The sequence below is a fragment of the Caretta caretta genome, chromosome 9 (assembly GCF_965140235.1).
Source record: "Caretta caretta isolate rCarCar2 chromosome 9, rCarCar1.hap1, whole genome shotgun sequence".
In the NCBI taxonomy this organism is placed as follows: Eukaryota; Metazoa; Chordata; order Testudines; family Cheloniidae; genus Caretta; species Caretta caretta.
This window is the reverse complement of record NC_134214.1, coordinates 56,431,452-56,454,538: the sequence shown is the minus strand read 5'-3', so window position 1 is coordinate 56,454,538 and position 23,087 is coordinate 56,431,452. Positions and strand designations below refer to the sequence as shown.

General features: G+C 49.0%; 1 protein-coding gene across 21 annotated transcripts in view; it reads right to left on the bottom strand.

The window, feature by feature from the left end:
• Positions 1 to 23,087, bottom strand: part of KIF1A (kinesin family member 1A) — a 225,343-nt gene that overhangs the window by 92,991 nt on the left and 109,265 nt on the right. For all 21 annotated transcript variants that reach the window (XM_048863028.2, XM_048863027.2, XM_048863031.2 and 18 more), the window contains 3 exons: positions 19,978 to 20,053; positions 7,285 to 7,364; positions 6,484 to 6,590 (listed from right to left, as the gene is read on the bottom strand). In XM_048863028.2, coding sequence (XP_048718985.1) covers positions 6,484 to 6,590; positions 7,285 to 7,364; positions 19,978 to 20,053 — 263 coding nt within the window. The remainder of the gene's footprint in view (positions 1 to 6,483; positions 6,591 to 7,284; positions 7,365 to 19,977; positions 20,054 to 23,087) is intronic.

Below are 23,087 nucleotides of genomic sequence, written 5' to 3'. Positions count from 1 at the left end.
ATAGGGTGAAAGAGGGATTGGGCCACTCCAGCTTTTAACAATGCATTGCTTTTGTATGCCAGTGGGTTGCCCACCCCATTGCTGCTGCAGGTGAGCAGAGGGGTAGGAAAGCAGTCTCTATCCCTAAACCTGTAGCGATTTTAAAGGACACTGCCAGCAAACCTGTATAATGTTGAGTCAGCCAGGCTGCCGGTCTTCTTGGCGTCATCAATTTTATATTAATAACAACCTCCCCTCACAGCACTGAGGCAACACCCACCAGTAACCTGAACCCGAACCCTGCTGCCTGCCTGTCTTCTCTCCTCTCGAGACTGCCCACTGGGTGCAACAGGCTAAGGAATCTCTGCCTGCCGCACCACATGAGCACTGTTTACATGAACTACAACCGTTCTGACTGGGCAAAGGGAAATGATTCAGGCACATGGATGCAGGAAAAAGCAGTTACTTACTTTCTCGTAACTGTTGTTCTTTGAGATGTGTTGTTCACGTCTGTTCCACATTAGCTGTGCGCGCGCTGCATGCACGAGCGTTGGAAACTTTTTCCCTTAGCGGCTCCCATCGGGCTGGCGGGGCCCCCCAAGTGAGCTGTGCATATATACCCCTGCTGGCCTGACCCCCTCCGGTTCCTTCTTGTGGCGACTCCGACAGAGGGGTAGGAGGGTGGGTGGTAGAATGGACGTGTACAACACATCTCGAAGAACAACAGTTACGAGAAAGTAAGTAACCGTTTTTTCTTCTCTGAGTGCTTGTTCACGTCCATTCCACATTAGGTGAATCACAAGCTTACCTCTGGAGGAGGGTAGGAGTCACGGAACAACTGCTCAGAGAACCGCTCTGCCAACTGCTTCGTCCTCTCTGGCCTGCTGGTTGACCGCGTAGTGGGTCATGAAGGTGTGCACCGAGGACCAGGTGGTTGGTCTGCAGATCTTCTGGATCGGGACCTGTGCCAGGAATGCACCCTGGTCGAGTTGGCCATGACCGCCGGGGCCGGAACACCTGCAAGCTCATAGCACGTCCGGATGCAGCTTGTAATCCAAGACAAGATCCGCTGCGCCGACACTGGGAGGCCTTTCATCCTCTCGGCTACAGCCACAAACAGCTGCGTAGATTTACAAAAGGGCTTGGTGTGCTCCAAATAGAATGCCAGCACTTGACGCACATCCAGGGTGTGCAAGCTGCAGTGACTCAGGTCCGTATGAGGTTTTGGGAAGAACACCGGCAGACAAATGTCCTGGCCCAAATGGAATTGGGAGACCACCTTAGGGAGGAACTTGGGGTGCCGTCGGAGCTGCACCTTGCCCTGGTGCAATACTGAAAACGGTGGCTCAGAGGTGAGGGCCATCAGTTCGGACACCCTTCTGGTCGAGGTAATGGTCACCAGAAATGCCACCTTCCACGAAAGGTGGAGAAGAGAACAGGAAGTGAGGGGCCTGAAAGGGGGTCCCATGAGTTTAGAGAGGACCAGGTTAAGGTTCCATGGAGGGACTGGGGGTGGGAGTACAGAAACACCCTCTCCAACCCTTTAAGGAACCATCCCACCATTGGGTGGGAAAACACCGAGCCCCCCGAGAACCCCGGATGGAAGGCAGAGATGGCCGCCAGGTGTACTCTGAGTGAGGACGGTGCTAGTCCTTGCTGCTTGAGGTGCAGGAGGCACTCCAGGATGACCTGCACCGGGACCTGCCATGGCCGCACCTGTCGGGGTTCACACCAACACGAGAACCTTTTCCACTTGGCCATATAGGTCGTCATAGTAGAGGGCTTCCTACTGCCAAGCAGAATCTGCTGCACGGGAAAGGAGCACTGGCTCTCCAAGGCGTTTAGCCACAGAGTCTCCACGCTGTCAGGTGCAGTGACTGCAGGCGAGGGTGGAGAAGCCGCCCACCGTCCTGTGTAATGAGGTCCCAGTGTAGGGGCAGGACTACTGGGGCCTCCACCAAAAGCTCTAGGAGCGATGTGTACCAGTGCTGACGGGCCCAGGCTGGGGCGATGAGGATCATCGCTGCCCTGTTCCTGAGTACCTTAAGCAGGACCTTGTGTACTAAGGGGAGCAGGGGAAAAGCATACCTCAAGCCCCCTCTCCATGGGATCGCAAATGCGTCCGCGAGAGAGCCTGGGCTGCGGCCCTGGAATGAGCAGAACCATGGGCACTGGGCATTGGCCCTGGTGGCAAACAGGTCTACTTGGGGAAACCCCCACCTTCAGAAGAGTGAAAGCATGACGTCCACCCTGAGCGTCCACTCGTGCATGCGGTATGACCTGCTGAGGGAGTCCACCAGCTCGTTTTGTACCCCCGGGAGATAGGACGCCTCGAGATGAATTGCATGGGCTATGCAAAAGTCCCAGAGGAGGAGAGCCTCGTGACAGAGTGGCGAGGAACGAGCCCCGCCCTGTCTGTTTATATAAAACATGGCAGTAGTGACCACTCAGAGTGGCGTGAAAGGTCTGGCAGGAGAGACGAACCTCCCTGAGCTCCTTCACATTGATATGGAGCGACCGCTCTGCTCCAGACCACAAGCCCTGAGTCCTGAGGTCCCCCAGGTGAGCCCTCCATCCGTGTTCTGACGCGTCCGTCACCACCGTCAGGTCCGGTTGTGGGGCGGCAAAGGGGATGCCTTCGCAAACCACAGGCTGGGACTGCCACCACAGCAGGGAGTCCAGCACGTCCCTTGGGGCTGTCACTACCAAGTCCAGGGGTCCCTGCCTGGGCGGTACACACGAGCAAGCCACGCCTGCAGAGTCCTGAGTCTCAGTCTGGCATGCCTGACCATGTGTGTGCATGCTGCCATGTGGCCCAGCAGCCGCAGGCAGCACCTGGCCGTTGTCATTGGAAACTGGTGCAGGGAGGCCACAGCTTGCTGGATAGCCCGGAATTGGGATACTGGAAAGCTTGTTCTGGCCTCCACTGCTTCCAGGACCGCCCCTATGAATTCCACTCTCTGCGTGGGTACGAGCATGGACTTGGGGACGTTGACCAGGAGCCCCAGCTCGCAGAACAATCTGCCACATGGCCCCACACTTCCGCCTCAGATCGGCCCGCCAGGAGCCAGTCGTCTAGGTACGGGTACACGCGGATTCTCTGCCTCCGTAAGAAGGCTGCCACCACCGCCATGCACTTCGTGAATACCCCTGGGGCTGCGGCCTAACCAAACGGGAGAACTGCAAACTGGTAATGTTCTTGGCCCACGGTGAAGTGTAGGAACCTCCGACGTGCTGGGTGGATGGTGATATGGAAGTCCATGTCCTTCATGTCGAGGGCAGCGAACCAGTCCCCCGGATCCAGGGAAGGGATGATGGTGCCCAGAGAGACCATGCAGAACCGGGCCTTGACCCGGAACTTGTTGAGCCCGTGCAGGACTAAAATGGGACAAAGGCCCCTTTTGGCCTTGGGGATGAGGAAGTACCGGGAGTAGAACCCTTTCCCCCTTAGGCTGTGCGGCACCGCCTCTACCACCCCTGCCTCTAGCAGCAAGCGGACTTCCTTCTCTAGGAGATGCTGGTGAGAGGGGTCCCTGAAGAGGGACAGGAAAGAGGGGTGGGGGGGAGAGGGAGGCAAACTGCAGTGAGTACCTGTTCTGCACCGTGCGTAAGACCCAAAGGTCTGAGGTTATGGTGGACCACGCACGGGAGAAACAGGGCAGGCAGTTCAGGAAACAAAGGGACGGTTCCGGTGACTGCTCTGGTACGCTGTCTTCGAGCGCATCTTCAAAAGTCTGGCATACTGCCCGGCTGGGGTTTGTGCTGGCCTTGTTTCTGGGCCGGTGCATTATTGTTGTTGTTGCGCCGTCGCCTGTGATCCCTGCCTCGCCTACGGTTAGGCTCATACCTATGGCGAGGCTGGTACTGGCGTTGAGGGGGAGGCTGTGGCTTAAGGGGCTTCCTCTGGGTCGCCGGGGTGCGCATACCCAGCGACTTAAGCGTAGCTCGCGAGTCCTTGAGGCTGTGCAGCCTAAGTTATTCAAGCCTAAGTTAATTGTATCCAATTTGCAAATGAATTCCAATTCAACAGTTTCAGGCAAGGACTGGCCTGTCTCCCAAGATTTGTGAGAGTGTTGGGTCATCCTTCAGGATAGGTTGTAGATCCTTAATAATGCGTTGGAGGGGTGTTCTCACAAATCTTGGGAGACAGGCCAGTTCTTGCCTACAGACAGCCCCCAAACCTGAAGCAAATACTCACCAGCAACCACATACCACACAACAGAACCACTAACCCAGGAACCTATCCTTGCAACAAAGCCCGTTGCCAACTGTGCCCACATATCTATTCAGGGGACACCATCACAGGGCCTAATAACATCAGCCACACTATCAGAGGCTCATTCACCTGCACATCCACCAATGTGATATATGCCATCATGTGCCAGCAATGCCCCTCTGCCATGTACATTGGTCAAACTGGACAGTCTCTACATACAAGAATAAATGGACACAAATCAGATGTCAAGAATTATAACATTCATAAACCAGCCAGAGAACACTTCAATCTCTCTGGTCACGCGATTACAAACATGAAAGTTGCGATATTACAACAAAAAACTTTCAAATCCAGACTCCAGCCAGAAACTGTTGAATTGGAATTCTTTTGCAAATTGGATACAATTAACTTAGGCTTGAATAGAGACTGGGAGTGGCTAAGTCATTATGCAAGGTAACCTATTTCCCCTTGTTTTTTCCTACTCCCACCCCTCCTCAGACATTCTTGTTAAACCCTGGATTTGTGCTGGAAATGGCCCACTTTGATTATCATACACATTGTAAGGAGAGTGGTCACTTTAGATAAGCTATTACCAGCAGGAGAGTGGGTTTGTGTGTGGGGGTGGGGAGGGGTGAGAAAACCTGGATTTGTGCTGGAAATGGCCCAACTTGATTATCATACACATTGTAAGGAGAGTGATCACTTTAGATAAGCTATTACCAGCAGGAGAGTGGGGTGGGAGGAGGTATTTTTTCATGCTTTGTGTGTATATAAAAAGATCTTCTACACTTTCCACAGTATGCATCCGATGAAGTGAGCTGTAGCTCACGAAAGCTTATGCTCAAATAAATTGGTTAGTCACTAAGGTGCCATAAGTACTCCTTTTCTTTTTATAAATATCTAGGTTTTTTGTTTCTACTGCTGGCGCACATCCCCACATTACCTCAATATGGTGCACATAACAAAATTCATTTTGCCCATGGATAGAAAAAATTAGAGGGAACATGGTGGGGGTGCACCGCACCCCCTGTCTTGAAGTGGTTTCCATTATATTACAGTTTGGTTCAATGACTGTCAGCATCCTCACTACACCAATTGTTCCTGCACCCCTGGCCAGCCATAGTGTAGTGGGAGCTACAGTTCAAATCTCCAGCCTCACTCCTACTCAACCAACACAGCTCCTGTCCTGAAGCAGTCCCCACTATTCCAGTCCTGAGCCCCCAGCCCCCATCTCTGACAAAGCAGAGCAGAATCCTGACCTGCAGTTTCACTTGCTGACTCATTTCAACACATGGGATTGAAGTATGCAAATGAACTAGAGGGACAAAGTTATGACTGGCTGTGCTACCTCTGATGTCACCACCTCTCCACTGCCTAAGTTTCAAATGGGCACAAGGTGGAAATCAGGTCTGGTCGCCAGTCACCAAAATGAACAAAATGTTTCCCTGTGCATCCCAAGACTGCAAACAGCAAAATGCCACTGAGCTAAGTGCTTGGCCTCACTCTGCTTGGCCAGTGACGTGTATCACTGATTCTAGGGGTTAGACCATGCTCCCATCGAAGCTACAAAGCGCATTCTGAAAGACTGTGGCGGGATTAAGAAAAAACCAGAGCCTGAGTCTCTGGCCTTTCCACAAATCAATCCCAGAGATTTACCCCCCACATCCTGTGAGCAAGCCTCATTAACAATAACTGCCCATTCTGCAGGAGGGATGACCTCAGATAACACAGAATGTCTTCGGCAAGGGAATCAGCCTTCATAGCTCACTCTTTTCTTTCACACCCATCTTCTCTACTTCCTGATTTGCCTTACAGAATGGCCTCTATTAGCATATCAGCCGCAATTCCCTAGAGATGCTTCCCTTCACTTCTGCCAGTGGCATGGCTATGGAAGGCAACAGTGTCCTGCCAATGCTCTGCACTGCTAGCTGCCTTTCAAGGGGTGTGACCGGGGAAGATGGCACAGCCAGGAGATTGGTCTGACTGTGCTTCAACGAGTGCAAGGAAGGAAATGGGAATGACCCAACCCAGGAGACAGGCGGTGATATCACAGCACATCCTGTCAAGGCTGCACTCCCACACACCCCACCTTGACAAGTAGGTAGAGAGAAGGTGCCCTCCTCCATGCCTCTTGACAGGCATTAGTGCCCCAGTCCTCCTGGATGTAAGTAGGAGCTCGGGTGCCCTGACTGCAAACACTAAGAAGGAGCTGCAGGTAGCCAGGTATGTGACTGAACTGGGGTGAAAGCACAGAGTGTGGACGTGTGAGGCTCTCTGTCTGAGGGTACCTTCGCCACCGGCCTTGGTGTGGCTGCGGAAAATGCAGTGCTCTTCCTTAATGAAGTGTCCACTCAGCACGATGTCCTGCCTCCTCTCCGCGTCCTCTCGGCCGACCCTGCGGGGAGACACAGACTTAGTAGGGTTCCCTGGCAATAATACACCAGATTTCAGACCGTTTACAGCAGCGCACTTGAAGGGCCTGATCCAAAGCCCACTGGTCATTCCATCTATTTTAATGGGCTTTGGATCTGGTCTCAGGAGACCCTCAGTGGGCAGCAAGGCAAACATCTTAATTGGAAGCTGTCATGGGGAAATGTGACTTTTCACATGCCAGTATACACCAGCTAATGCATCCCTTCCAAGTGGTGGAATTAGAATATGCATCTGCTCTCTCTCCCTGCCCACCCGGTAGTGTAGGGCCAGGGCTTCTGCAGACGACAGCCCTCGCCCATCCCCAGGATGGGACATTCTTCCACAGGGATAGCGCTGCCCAGCTCCCCTTCACGGGACAGCACATTAAGTCCATGGGAACACATCAATTAGATTCCCCTTCAGTTCACCTCTCTGGGAAGTCCAGCCTGACCCAGGGACTACGCAGAGGGCAGGGCTGCAATTCCTCCATAGTATCAGGTCTCTTTGTCACTAGTGACCTGAGTTTGATAGCAACAGAGCACCGACACCTGGTTCAGCAGTGAATGAGGAGGAGAGGGGGATCCCATGCCCTGGGCCTGCCCTGCACTCAGACAACCAGAGTCCAATGCTGTTCATTTCAGCAGACACACTGGTGCTACATGATTCTATGCTCTCACCTGGTTATCCCATCCTTAATGTAGTACAGAAGGCATTCAGACATCAGGGGGTCCTCATTCAGATTGACCAGGTGAGGCGTCTAGGAGGGAAAGAGACAACGGGTCAAAGGCATTCTCAGTAACCGTGCCAGACACCAAGCCATGTCACAGGACAGCCCCACCCTCAAAAACACGGCCATCTGACAGGCTGCTCCACTGCACGGAGCCTCCACTCCTGCCCCAGCATAATTCCAGGAGAGAATATTTGGGGTAGGGTGTGACACTCTGTACCTCAGGGGAACAACCAGCAATCTGTGTAAAAAGCAACAATCTGTGTAAAATGACTGTGTGGTATCCAATATAAAGTTTGTCATGTTGAGTGTCTTTGGAATGCTCATGATGCACTGAGTATGGTTGTTATAGTGATGTTATAGTAGTCGTTACAGTTATGGTATAGGTTATAATTTCATGTATATAGTTATGAGGCTGAAAATGTATCCTGGTGGCTTAAAATAAGCCCATGCAAAAACTCTACAAGAGCTGAGAGGCAGTTCACACCTCATCAGGACGTGTATGGAACAAACCCAGCCCAGCCTCACAGGAACAAAGGACGCTGACCTAGACAGCAACAAAAGAATCTGTTCGACTCTCAAGGGAGTCACCTCCTTTCCTTTGATCAGTTTGGCATTGCGATGAGGTAATGCTCACCTGACTCTGAAGGCAGCACTAAGCCAATAGGGAAGAAAGGACATGATAAAAAGGAGAGACATTTGCCTTTTTGCCTTTGCCATGCTCTTTCTCTCTCTCTTCCACCTACATCTACGGAGACCACACCAAGCGACTGAAGCGCTGATCAAAGGTGCTGAAGAGCACCCAGCCAGACTGTGGAGAGAAGCATCTAAAGGCTTGTCTACACTGGCAAGTTTGTGCGCAGTAAAGCAGCTTTGAGCACTGTAACTCCCGAGGTGCACACACTGCCAAGCCACTTAGTGCGCAGAAACTGCACAGTTGCAGCGCTCTAAAAAAACCACCTCAATGAGAGGCGTAGAGCTTTCTGCACCGGGGCTACAGCACTGCGGTGCCAGTGTAGACCCCCCTGGTCAATTACAGCGCTGCGATTGACCTCCGGGAGGTGTCCCACAATGCCTGTTCTCACCTCTCTGGCCATCGGTTTGAACTCTACTGCCCTGCCCTCAGGTGACCAACCGTCAGCCCCACCCCATACATTCCTTTGCAAATTTGAAAGTCCCTTTCCTGTTTGCTCTGTGATGCATGCAGTGGTCTCAGTGCATCTTTCCAGGTGGCGATGCCTGCTCCATGCACCAGGTAATCCCCTGCTTAGAGCAATGCCAAGCTACTGGACCTCATCGGTATTTGGGGAGAGGAGGCAGTGCAGATACCTATGGACACATGTCTAGATGCATGATAGAAAAGGGCCATGATCAGGACACATTGCAGTGCAGGGTCAAAGTGAAGGAGCTGTGGAATGCCTACCACAAGGCGCGGGAGGCAAACCGCTGCTCTGGTGCTGTGCCCACGAGCTGCCTGTTCTACAAAGAGCTGGACGCGATACTCGGTGGTGATCCCACCTCCACTGTGAAGTCCCCTGTGGATACTTCATTGGCTTCATTGCCAGTCGAGAGTGGACCGAGCCAGGAGGAGGTAATTTTGGATGAAGAGGGGCAGGGGGAACCAGAGGCAGAGGATGACTCGGAGGCCAGAGATGCATGCAGTCAGGAGCTCTTTTTTACCCCGGAGGAGTCTAGCCAGTGTGACAAATTTCCTCCTCTACCTTGGTGGGTCTTGCGCTTATTGGCGGATTTGTTCACCTTGGAGCTTCATGACAGCCCTCAGCTTGGCCGTTTTTCTGAACCCACAGTCCAGGTCGACTCCTTCTGTGTCTGATCAGGAGTTGGGAGGTTTGGGGGGAACCCAGGCCCGCCCTCTACTCCGGGTTCCAGCCCAGGGCCCTGTGGAATGCAGCTGTCTAGAGTGCCTCCTGGAACAGCTGTGCGACAGCTACAACTCCCTGGGCTACTTCCCCATGGCCTCCTCCCAACACCTTCTTTATCCTCACCATAGGACCTTCCTCCTGGTGACTGATAATGCTTGTACTCCTCAGTCATCCAACAGTATACGTTCTCACTCTCAGTTACTAGTGCCTCTTGCTCCCAGCTCCTTACACGCGCACCATAAACTGAAGTGAACTCCTTTTTAAACCCAGGTGCCCTGATTAGCCTGCCTTAATTGATTCTAGCAGCTTCTTGATTGGCTGCAGGTGTTCTAATCAGCCTGTCTGTCTTAATTGTCTCCAGAAGGTTCCTGATTGTTCTGGAACCTTCTCTGTTCCCTTACCCAGGGAAAAGGGACCTACTTAACCTGGGGCTAATATATCTGCCTTCTATTACTGTCCTGTAGCCCTCTGGCCCGACCCTGTCACACCAGTCACAGCAGGCGGATATTAGCGAAGCAGAAATAGGAGAGGAGGCCCTGGTAAGTGGATCTGGTTTTGGAAATTGCGGAAGAGAGTTGTTGGGGGCAGGAAGCTGCAGAAAGCAGGCTTGTCTCCCACATCATGCCTAGTTTGAGCGGCTGTTGATACACTCCCTCACTTCATGGGAATCTCCCTCAGAGATCTCCAGGAAACTCTTGTGGAGATACTGGGCAATCCGCTCCCGCTGGTTCCTCGGCAGAGCTGCTTTGTTTCTTGCCCCATCAACAGTAACTTTCCCCCACCACTGTGCCGTCATGGGGAGCGGATGGGGGAGACCATAGCTGCACACAGGCTAGCTGCATAGGGACCAGGTTGGAAGCTGCAGGCCTGGAGAACACCCTTCCTTGATTCCCTGCTCACCCTCAACAGTGAGATATCTTCCAAAATGATAATCTCCTGTGGAAAGTGTGGGGACAGGAATGATTATCAGCCCCCCTCCCTCCTGCCACAGTGCTGGCTCTCCCCAAGTGCCCAAGAGCCATGTGCCTAGTGTACAGCAGGGTCCGGGAACAGTGATTTACTTTGCCCCTGTGGCTATTCACCATTTTGGAGGTCTTGTGGCTTGTGTGTGCTTGCCTGGAGTCAGCCAGTTAGTGTCAGCTGTGTTTTAAAGCACTGAAAAAGTGTTGTCTGTGTTGCAAACAATACTGCTTCTGTAAAAGGTTGCATTTGAACTTCACAGAGATGACCGTGGGAGGCCAGCCTCCCTTATTGGCGGCAGAATGGTTGTGAAGAATTCGAAAGCAGCTAAGAAGGACTAAGGAGGACTTTATGTATGAGGTTATGATACAGTCCGCCGCCGAGAAAAAGGAATTGAAGGAGTGGCGGGACAGCAAGAAGAGGGAACAAAAGGCAAACGCGGCACACCAGAAAGAAGCCACGGAGCGGCTCTTAACAGTTATGGAGCACCAAGTGGACATGCTCCAGGGAGATACTAGCTCTTCAAACCAAGCAGCTCTGCACCTGCTCTCCCCTGCAGCCGCTGTCGCAAAAAACTTTCCCATGCTCCGCCCGCCAATATACTCTTATCAACCTCCTGGCTCTACTCTCTACCCGCAGTATTCCACTCCTCCCTCCTCACTCCCAATGCCTACTGCACTCAACACCCATCCATCTGTAGTTTGGCCCTGCTGAAGTACAGCACCCGCTGCATCGTACTCCAAAGGAGAAGGTTGGGTATGATCCCTAGACATACATAAATCTATAGCCGTCCCGGGACCCCTCCTCCTCTTGAAACCTTCCATTCCCCCATTCCCTCCCCCCCATCCCCCTACCTGCTGATTAATTTTTTCGTTTGACTCTCTCCTCTGGTTGTTGTCTTTCAATAAAATAATTGTGTTTGTTTGAAAGCAATCTTTATTCTATTAAGTGAAAGCAAAAAGAGCACTGCAAGGCAACATATGTACAGCTATGTTAAGGCCCCTTCTTGCATCATGTGCAACAATCACCTCGTAGCATTACAAGCATTGCAATCCCGAGCACAGCAACAAATATTAATGGCTTTCAGCTTCAAATTGCTGCCTCAGAGCATCCCTGATCCTTATGGCCCCACGCTGTGCCCCTCTAATAGCCCTGGTCTCTGGCTGTTCAAACTCAGCCTCCAGGTGCTGAGTCTCTGCTGTCCAGCCCTGAGTGAACCTTTCACCCTTCCCTTCACAAATATTATGGTGTGCACAGCATGCGGCTATAAGCATAGGAATATTATCATCGGCCATGTCCAGTTTCCCATACAGGCATCGCCAGCAGGCTTTTAAATGGCCGAATGCACACTCCAGTCATTCTGCATTTTGCTCAGCCTGTTGTTGAACTGCTCCTTGCTGCTGTCAAGTTGCCCCGTGTATGGCTTCATGAGCCACGGCATTAAGCGGTAGGTGGAGTCTCCCAGGATCACAGTGGGCATTTCAACTTCCCCCATGGTGATCTTCTGGTCTGGGAAGAAAGTCCCTGCTTGCAGCTTCTTGAACAGGCCAGTGTTATGAAAGATGCGTGCATCATGCACTTTTCCGGACCAGCCTGTGTTAATGTCTGTGAAACGCTTACGGTGATCCACAAGCGCCTGGAGAACCACTGAGAAATACATCTTGTGATTAATGTACTCGTTGGCTAGGTGGTCTGGTGCCAGAATTGGAATGTGTGTGCCATCTATCACCCCTCCGCAGTTAGGGAAGCCCATTTGTGCAAAGCCATCCACAATCTCACGCATGTTGCCCAGAGTCATGGTCTTTCGGAGCTGGTTGCGATTAATGGCCCTGCACACTTCCATCAACACGAGCCCAATGCTCGACTTTCCCACTCCGAACTGGTTAGCGACCCATCAGTAGGAGTCTGGAGTAGCCAGCTTCCACAGTGCAATCACCAAGCGCTTCTCCAACGGCAGGGCAGCTCTCATTCTTGTGTCCTTGCACCACAGGGCTGGTGCAAGCTCTTCACACAGTCCCATGAATGTGGCTTTCCTCATGCAAAAGTTCTGCAGCCACTGCTCGTCATCCCAGACGTGCATCACAATGTAATGTCAGTGCTTGTTTCCCGATCCCAAAAGCGGTGTTCCACAGTGGTCAGCACCATAGTGAATGCCACAAGAAATCTTGTGTCGTAGCTACTTCGCATGGCGAGATCAATGTTGCACTCCTCTTGCCTTTGTAGTTTAAGGATAACTCCACTGCCACTTGTGACGTGTTGGTCAGTCCGAACAGCATTCTTGTCAACAGCTCAGGATCCATTCCTGCAGCCAGAAAGAGGCAGGGCAGGGCGCGCAGTACACAAACCATTGAAAGATGGTGCCAAATGCAGATGGAAGCACAGGAATTGCTGGTATGCGAAGCAATGTGTCACAGGGCATTGGGTCAGGACCCAGGATGCTCCGCGACCTCTTCCGCCTTCCCACAAGTCTTAGTAGCAGAAGAGAAAGAGGTGCTCTGTGGGAGAGCTGCCCAGAGTGCACCTCTCTGAATAGCGCCGCAAGTGTGAACATGCTATTGCGGAGGCAGCTGTCAGTGTGAACACACAACAGCAGTTTTCCTTCAGCGCTCTCTGAGCGGTGTTGTAACTGCTGGTGCTGTAACTTTGCCTGTGTAGACATGCTCTAAGTTTGTAAGGACATTGAAAGTGTTAAGATCAGCTTAGAATGTGTTTTGCTTTTATTTAATTTCACCAAATCTGACTTGTTATGCTTTGACTTATAATCACTTAAAATCTATCTTTATAGTTAATAAATCTGTTTGTTTATTCTACCTGAAAAAGTGTGTTTGGTTTGAAGCGTGTCAGAGACTCTCCTTAAGATAACAAGCCTGGTACATACCAATTTCTTTGTTAAATTGACAAACTCATAAAAGCTTGCAGTGTCCAGTGGGCAAAACTGGACACTGCAAGATGGAGGTTCCTAGGGTTTAGTCTGGGACCAAAGATATTGGCTAGTCTCATTCGGTTGCAAGTAGCTGGGAGCAGCTTACATGCCAGAGGCTGTGTGTGAACAGCCCAGGAGTGGGGGTTCTCACAGCAGAGCAGGGTAAGGCTGGCTCCCAGAGTCAAGAATTGGAGTGCCCTAACAGATCACCAATTCAGATAACACCAGAGGGGAACGTCACATAGGGATTTTCAAAGGTGGCTAAAGAGAGTCAGGTACCCAACTCCCATTGACATTTACTGGGCTTCTAACTTCTTTGACAGTTCCTGCCTCCCTGAACAGTGCCTCACAAGCTGATTAAAAATCAAAACAGAAGCCGGAACAGCAGAGCTGGGGCCTGGTTCCCCTGTGCCCTGCATCTGACCAGGCCATTTACTTTCATGCCAAGGGGGCATATCAGGCTTTCCATTCACAGCAGGGTCCATTCACACCCACTTTGCACAGGTGCCAGTGATGGCGCCACATGGGGGTTGGGGAAATCAGGTCTGTTCAGCATTGACGTTGCTTCTCTAACTGGCTTGGAAAATGTAAAGAAATTTGCCTCAGCTTTCTAATACCACCCTGCATTTGAGTAAAAGTCAAGTGGGTCGTGTGAGCCAAGGGGCATGGACATACTACTGTAACACAGAAGGGCCTATACATCCTTTGAGCTGGAGCTGAGATTCCTGAATTCACCAGCACCTGGTAGCTTCTTTATTCAATTACAGCCAGCCAAGTCCTCCCATGGCACAACTAACGCACCCCCAAATGGCCAAGGAGCAGCCGTGCTGCTAGGAGGAAGCACTCAGTGCTGGAATTTTAGCTGCCAGAAGCAGAGCACTTTTGGGAGCAAGCTCACATTGTTATAATCTTACACCTGATTGATCCCTTGTGGGAGATCCTCTAAAATCACAACCATAAAACCAGTCTACACGGTATGCAAAGAGAATCAGAAACTGTCCCTCATGTAAGGGCAAACAGTCAACACACTGAGGAGTGGAAGGGTTATTTATTAAAAGATGAAGATCACAGACCTTAAGCAATTCCTGCTTTATAGGATTAGGTGATTCCTGAGCTGGGTTCCTAGCCCCTCAGTCCCTGCCTCTCAGGAGGAGAGCCCGCAGATGCACAAGGAGAAAGAATTAGTTACTGAATCTATCTGACAATTGGGAGTAGCCAAAATGTCTCCTCCGCATCCTCCACCCAATCTACTAAAGCCTGGTCACAACAGATGATGCAGTCGCTTCTTTCCTCCTCCCCCTCACTGAGCTGGCTTTTTCTGCTTCTTCCTCTCACTTTCTCATCTAGATCTTCCTGCTTTGCAGCCTGTGCTAAGCTAACCCTTGCAGCCTTTGCTTCGCCCTGGGACATCAGCTCTCACTTGGGGAGGACTGCTAAGGTGGTTTTTGTTAGGATATTGCACAAGTGTCTGTAGACGAGAATCTCCATAACGCCTGCATAAAATTCACCTCCTCATGCGGTATTGGGCACCTGAATAAGTGGCTTGATTTTCAAAGTGCTGAGCTCTGATTAACTACCCCACACCTCAACAGGTGTTGCAGGGTGCACAGCACTTTCTGATTTATCCAGGTGCCCAAATATGGAGTTAAGTGCTTCGTTATGGGGATCCACTTTTGCAAAAGGCCTTACTTTCTCTCTCTACCCATCTAGTTATGTGTTAATTAGACACCTGTTTCCTGGGTATCTATCTATTAATGATACTTATATGACCTCTTTATTATAGCATCTAAGCACCTTACCACTGCTCGTGTATTTACCCTCTGAACACTGCAGGAGATAGGTGTGACATTCTGTACCTTGGAGGAACACCCAGCATCTCATATTCATCCTTATAATATGATTGTGTGGTATCTAATGCACAGTTTATCATGTCATGTGTCTTTGGAAGGCTCATGATGTACTGAGCATTGTTGTTATGGTAATGTTATAGTAATTCGTTGTTATAGTAATGTTACAGGTTGTAATTTCATGTATATAGTTATGAGGCTGAAAATGTGTCCTCAAGGCTTAAAGCAAGCCCAGGCAAAAACTCTCCAGGAGCAGAGGGACAGTTCACACCTCATCAGGGCATGTATGGGACAAACCCAGCCCAGCCTCACAGGAACAAAGAACACTGGCCAAGGCAACAACAAAGGATCTGTTGGACTCTCGAGTGAGTCACCCCCTTCTTTTGGTCAGTTTGGGACTGTGATGAGGTAATGCTCACCTCACTCTGAAGAGGGGGGCAAAGCCAAGAGGGAAGAAAGGACATGATAAAAGGGAGAGTCATGCTTCCTCTCTCTTCCACCTCCATCTACAGACATCACCACCAAGCGACTGAAGCCTGGCTGAAGGGCAACCAGTCAGCCTGTGGTGAGAAGCATCTAAGTTTGTAAGGGCACTGAAAGTGTTAAAATCAGTTTAGGATGCATTTTGCTTTTATTTCATTTCACCAAATCTGACTTGTTATGCTTTGACTTATAATCACTTAAAATCTATCTTTGTAGTTAATAAATCTGTTTGTTTATTCTACCTGAAGAAGTGTATTTGATTTAAAGCATGTCAGAGATTCCCCTTGGGATAACAAGCCTGGTGCATATCAATTTCTTTGTTAAATAGACGAACTCATATAATCTTGCAGTGTCCAGCGGGCATAACTGAACACTGCAAGAAGGAGGTTCCTAGGGTTGTGTCTGGGACCAGAGATATTGGCTAGTATCATTCGGTTCCTCAATCCAAGGAGCAGCTTACATGCCAGAGACTGTGCGTGAACAGTCCAGGAGTGGGGGTTCTCACAGCAGAGCAGGGTAAGACTGGCTCCCAATCGAGGACTGGAGTGACCCAACAGATAACACCAGGGGAAAGTCACAGTGGCACAGCAAGTAGGTGTTTGTACAGCTTGTTACTCCAAGTGGAGTTCACACTTTAAGAACTGATATTTGTGATTTTAAGTGAGTCTTAAGTGCAGTGGCTAAGAATGGTCAGGAGGAGGTCACAATTTTGTTATTTTCTGTTTGTTTATTTTGGATGAGGGAAATAAGCACAAGAAAGCAGAAAAATGACTACCAGTAAGGCAGCTACAAAAAGTAGAGCTGGCCAGACTGGAAGCTGCAGAGAAGGAAAAGGACCACAAGTGTCATATGTGGCAGGCAGAAATGAGGCTCAAAGAAGCAGCTGCGACCAGGGAAACTATGGAGACAGAAGCAGCCAGGGAGGAGGCTGCACACAGAAGGGCCGTGGAAGAAAAACAGAGAGAGAGAGAGAAAAAAGAGAAAGAGAGTGAAAACACCAACTGGACCTGCTAGAGAAGCAGAACTAGAACCCTCCGACCCCAATGACTCCCATCACTCCAAAAATCCACAAATGGGAACACTTCTGTCCTGATGATAAGAGAGTTCCTATCCTAACTGCAAAATTAAATGGAAAAGCTTGAAATGTATTCATATATTTATAGATATTAAGGTCAGAAGGGACCATTATGATCATCTAGTCTGACCTCCTGCACAATGCAGGCCACCGAATCTCACTCACCCACTCCTGCAATAAACCTCTCACCTTTGTCTGAGCTACTGAAGTCCTCAACTCATGGTTTAAAGACTTCAAGGTGAAGAGAATCCTCCAGCAAGTAATCTGTGCCCCATGCTGCAGAGGAAGGTGAAAACCCCCCAGGGCCTCTTCCAATCTGCCCTGGAGGAAAATTCCTTCCCGACCCCAAATATGGCAATCTGGCTGGGCAAGATTCATCAGCCAGATACCCAGGAAAGAATTCTCTGTAGTAACTCAGATCCCACCCCATCTAACATTCCATCACAGGCCATTGGGCCTATTTACCATGAATAGTTAAAGATCAATTAATTGCCAAAATCATGTTATCCCATCATACCTTCTCCTCCATAAACTTATCAAGTTGAATCTTAATTCAATGGAATGCCTATTGAAGATGCTTTAGACTATTGTAAATTTAAAGATACTGTTTTGCGAAGTTTTCAGATTATCCCTGAAACATATAGAGTTACATTTAGGAATCTTAAGAGGGATATTGGCATGAATAATGGGAAATATGTAAACAAAATGAAAGATTTGTTGGGAAAATGGGTGAGGGATAAAGAGGTGGTAAGTTTTGAGGGAATGTTGATCTTCTTGTTCAGGAGCATTTCCTAAGCATATGTAAGGCTGATGTAAAGCAGTGTCTATGGGACAAAGATGTAAAGTCTGTGGCTTTTTTAGCTGATGCCTTCTAACATCAACTGAGGCATCAATTGAGGGCAGGCCACAGAAAAGGGGGGTTAAAACTGGTGGGAAGGGAGGATCCCATTTTGCCCCTGAGAAAAGAGAAGGGGGTTGGGAGTCTAAACATTCTCTTACCCCAAAACATTCCTCCAACCCTCATCCCAAATCTCCTGTGAAAGCAGAAGAGCCCAAAAGGTGCTATCAGTGTAATTCCACTGATCACCTGAGGAATACACATCCTGTGCTAAGAGGAAGCAGGCAACCAATAGCTCATGTTAGTTCTGCTGTCCTCAACACAGAAACTCCCCCAAGCAATTGAAATCTATCATATTGGTTTTGTGAGGTTAGCCTCTGCAGAACCAGATATCGAGCATATTAAGGCTGTCCAAATGAATGGCAAGGAGTACTTGGGGTAGAGGGATACAGGGGCCCAGATCTCTCTGGTTAAGCAGAGTGTAGTCCTAAAGGCCAGTGTGCTACCTGGCCAAATGGCAGAGATTGTGGGGGTGGACGAAAGCATATTCCTTGATTACCATGTGGTTTGGGAAGGTTTGGAAAGTGTTTTGACTGTGGGGGTAATAGAACACCTCCTAGTCAACCTGCTCCTTGGTAATGATTTTTTCCGTGTAGCTCAGGTTAAAGTATTTGCCTGCCGCAGGAGGGAGTTTTATGCTGAGATCCCCGAAGGAAAGGGTAAGGTCTCAGGAACTGCTGAGAGAATGGGAGAGAGTCTCCTTGATTCTTCTGCAGCAGGGAGAAGCCACATCCTTCCAGGTGGGAGGGTGGTTGAGACCAACTCCTGCACCGCAGCTGGAGGCAACACCACATCAGGAAGGGATGGGAGTATAATGCCTGCCATGGAGAGAGCTGTCCAAGTTGCTAGCTGCCAGCAGGTCGCAGCTGAACCAGAGACAAACCCGCTCTAGGGAGCATAGAGAAATGTGTCCCAGAGGAGAGCCCAGAGAAGGGGCAGGGAATCCAAGAAACCACCGAGGTTGGTGAGGAATCCTGTGACTTCCAAGTATGGGAGGCAGTGTGCTTCCAAGTATGGGAGGGGCTGAGCCTAGCTCCTTTCCAGCAGAAGGCAACATGCCCTCAAGCACAGGGGCAGGAGAGGTGTTGTCAGGGATTAAGGAAACTGTCCCAGTTGTTAGCTGGCAGAGTTCTGCAGCTGAACAAGAGATAGAACCCTTCCTAGGGGCACAGAGAAATGTGTCTTAGGAGGGGGCCCAGAGGAGAAAACTGGGAAAGGAATAGTGGGGGTACAGAAATGTCTCTTCACTAGTCACTTGGGGCAGGATGCCCAGGACATTAGGAGGATGGCTGGGTCAGCATCTGTGCACCCAGTCACTCCACCTGTGACCCAGGTTTTGAGAAGCAACTGTGTAACTGACCTCCTGGAGGGGAGCAGTTACACAGCTGACGTCTCACAGAAAGGGGTGGTGGAAGGTACCCCAATCCAGATCCCAGTTTTTCAGGATGCTATTTCTGATAAGTTTTTGGAAAGTAACTGTGTCTCTAAATCAAGATGCAGCTCCAATGTGTGTGATAACAGAGGAGTTGGGACCAGAAAATTGCCAGGTGGTAGTTTGCCAGAATGCGAATGATCCAACTGACAGAGAAGGAGGTGTTTTCCCCCAGGCTGATGAGACAGAGAGCAGTTATGGGAAAGCTGCTGGGAAAAAGTGAATCTGATCAAAGGGTAAACACACCTAGCCCAGAGAGCACAGATCAAAGCCCTCTAGGGGGCAGGGAGGGACTCAGTGCTGCAGGGAGGGGAGAAACAGAGGGTAACCCCAAAAGGGGAGCTGGATTTTCTGCATATCTACAGTCCTGGGGTTGGGAGACGGCTCCCCAAAGGGCCAGCCAATGTGCAGGATCCCCCTGAACACCTATCTTGCCAGACCCTAGGCACCAAAATTCCAGAAACATGATTAAATTAAGAGCCCACACAGAGGGGAACACTGGAGGGAAGGAAAAGCCAGTGACTGATTACATGGGACAGAGTCAAAGGACACTATGGGTAATGAACAAACTAACCTCAAACTACACTATCTGAACAGAGGACGTACTATCATAAAGACACTTAGAAACGCACATCTGAGATAAAAATTTTGGTATTAATGTTAAGTTTTGGGGATAAGAATTTTGACACGGATGTTAAACCTTATGATAATGCTACTTTTCAATTAATACCTGTAAACGGATTTAAAGCTTATCACAGCAGAGAAACCATAAAAAACCTGGTTTGCTGTGTGTGAATGGGGAAACTGAGGCACACTGTCTCATGGCCTTAATGGCTGGATGCCAAAAGAACTATAACACAATCTGGGAAAGGGAAGGGAAAATTAGCTGGATGTTTCTATTAAAACAATCAGCAGTGAAACAGTGAACAGGGTTGATGTTTAAAGCATCATTTTTATGTTTCAAAGTCAATACCCACTGAGCTAGACGGGTCAGTTCACATGTCTCGGTGCTAATCAGAAATGAGTTGGACTAATAGGAATTTAGCAGGGAGGTATTTTCCAAGTGCTGCTGCCGGGCAGTAGGTATATTTTTAGAAGGATCTGATTGGTCTGATGGAAGAGATTAAAGAAATCCCACCTACCTTTTTTGGAGAGAAAACACCCAGCGTGCCTCCATCTTCTCTCATGGCCACGCCCATTTCTGCCAGCAAAGCTTCCCTGAGCAACAGCAAAAGCAAAAGTCTGTCAAAACAACCTGTGTTGTTAGTTTTTTGCATCAGAGCAGCCCCTAGAGAAACCAACTGAGATCAGGATCCCACTGTGCTAAGGGCTGCACAGACACAGACCCTGCCTCAAAGCGCTCACAGTTCAATTGGAAACAAGGCGAATCAAGTGGAAGGAGGAGGGCAAAGATGGAGGAGGGTAACCATGAGAGGAACATATGTTTACACAGACTAGCTATGGGCTTTGTTAGATATTTGTACAGTGCTTAGGAAAATGACCCCCATCATGAGAGTTCAATTAAACAATTACATCAATAAAGAATATTAATGATTTCAGTAATTCCATTTCCTTGAAGCCCTCTAAATTAAGGCAGACATTCCATTTATAATATTTAGCTAGTGCCAGCTATTTGAGGATCTCAAAGTGTCTTATAAATGTTAATGAAGTAAGACTCAGCTGTGAAGCAGGATAGTACTATTAGCTCCGTGTTACAGATGAGGGAAATCAAGGCAGAGAGAGATTAAATGTTTTATAGGAGGTCATGAAGAAAGCTTGTAGACTGATGGATTCACCAAGGGAAGGTCATGCCTGACTAATCTAATCGCCTTCTATGATGAGATTACTGGTTCTGTGGATGAAGGGAAAGCAGTGGATGTATTGTTTCTTGACTTTAGCAAAGCTTTTGACACGGTCTCCCACAGTATTCTTGTCAGCAAGTTAAGGAAGTATGGGCTGGATGAATGCACTACAAGGTGGGTAGAAAGCTGGCTAGATTGTCGGGCTCAACGGGTAGTGATCAATGGCTCCATGTCTAGTTGGCAGCCGGTATCAAGTGGAGTGCCCCAAGGGTCGGTCCTGGGGCCGGTTTTGTTCAATATCTTCATAAATGATCTGGAGGATGGTGTGGATTGCACTCTCAGCAAATTTGCGGATGATACTAAACTGGGAGGAGTGGTAGATATGCTGGAGGGGAGGGATAGGATACAGAAGGACCTAGACAAATTGGAGGATTGGGCCAAAAGAAATCTGATGAGGTTCAATAAGGATAAGTGCAGGGTCCTGCACTTAGGACGGAAGAACCCAATGCACAGCTACAGACTAGGGACCGAATGGCTAGGCAGCAGTTCTGCGGAAAAGGACCTAGGGGTGACAGTGGACGAGAAGCTGGATATGAGTCAGCAGTGTGCCCTTGTTGCCAAGAAGGCCAATGGCATTTTGGGATGTATAAGTAGGGGCATAGCGAGCAGATCGAGGGACGTGATCGTTCCCCTCTGTTCAACATTGGTGAGGCCTCATCTGGAGTACTGTGTCCAGTTTTGGGCCCCACACTTCAAGAAGGATGTGGATAAATTGGAGAGAGTCCAGCGAAGGGCAACAAAAATGATTAGGGGTCTGGAACACATGAGTTATGAGGAGAGGCTGAGGGAGCTGGGATTGTTTAGCCTGCAGAAGAGAAGAATGAGGGGGGATTTGATAGCTGTTTTCAACTACCTGAAAGGGGGTTCCAAAGAGGATGGCTCTAGACTGTTCTCAATGGTATCAGATGACAGAACGAGGAGTAATGGTCTCAAGCTGCAGTGGGGGAGGTTTAGATTGGATATTAGGAAAAACTTTTTCACTATGAGGGTGGTGAAACACTGGAATGCGTTACCTAGGGAGGTGGTAGAATCTCCTTCCTTAGAGGTTTTTAAGGTCAGGCTTGACAAAGCCCTGGCTGGGATGATTTAACTGGGAATTGGTCCTGCTTTGAGCAGGGGGTTGGACTAGATGACCTTCTGGGGTCCCTTCCAACCCTTATATTCTATGATTCTATGATTCTATGATTTGGTGCCTTACCAACAAGACCATCCACCTCTTCCTTTTGGAGGGCTGATCACTGTATTGAAATGGTTGTACGGAGACATTATCTTCTCTTTCTCTCATCTCATTCATTTCTAAAATGCACCTGTCCCCTCACCTCTGACTGCCTCCGGAAAAGGGGCTATGGGCATTGTGACAATGCACTCCATAATGTTTTATGGAAATATGCTTATTAGTGTGAATATAATGTAACTGGAATATGCTTTATGCAAAAGATCTCTTGTAAGATATAATTACAAAGCTTATAATCTACTGAGTGTGTTCATCCTATTTGTATGAATGTATCATTCTGGTATCTGAAACTAGGAATATGAAGTATAACTCTGAGGTCCTACTGTAATTATGCAAAGTGTGGGCCATTAATGGTGGTTTGGAAGCTTGATGGCTCCCATTGACTAGGACAATTGGTTGTAAGTGGTATGTTTACTTGCAAACCTTCCTGAGTGCATGTGGGCCCGCCCTGGAAGAATGGAGGCAAGGGTCTCACAGGACATGTGAACATGTCACCTGATACTGGAATCCATCTTAAACCTGGTGCTTTTCCATTTAGAAGGAGGGGTGGGGACCCAGAGAGACAAAATATTCCCGCCTTGTGCCAAAGTTATAAAAGGGGGCGAACAGAACAAAAGGGGCTGCCAGTCATGAAAAAAAACCCTAGTTTTCACCTAAGATGTCTACAGAAACTAACAAGGACTGTACCAGGGAAAGGATTGGGCCCAGACTAGGAAGGAGTCTAGTCTGTGAAAGAAGCTTATTGGAACATCTCTGAGGGTGAGATTTTCCCCATAATCAGTCTCTTAATGTATTAGGCTTAGACTTGCGTGTTTTTGCTTTATTTTGCTTGGAGACTTACTTTGTTTTATCATTTCTTGAAATCACTTAAATCCTACTTTTTATACTTAATTGATTTTATTGATTACAGGTAAAATCTCACCCTCAGAGATGTTCCAATAAGCTTCTTTCACAGACTAGACTGCTTCCTAGTCTGGGTCCAATCCTTTCCCCGGTACAGTCCTTGTTAGTTTCAGCAGACATCTTAGGTGAAAACTTTTGCTTATTAATTAAGCCAGAGTAAGTGATTAATACCTGTGGGAGCAAACAGCTGTGCATATCTCTCTATCTCTTTAAAAAAGGGAAGAAGGAGGATTCTGGGAACTATAGGCCAGTC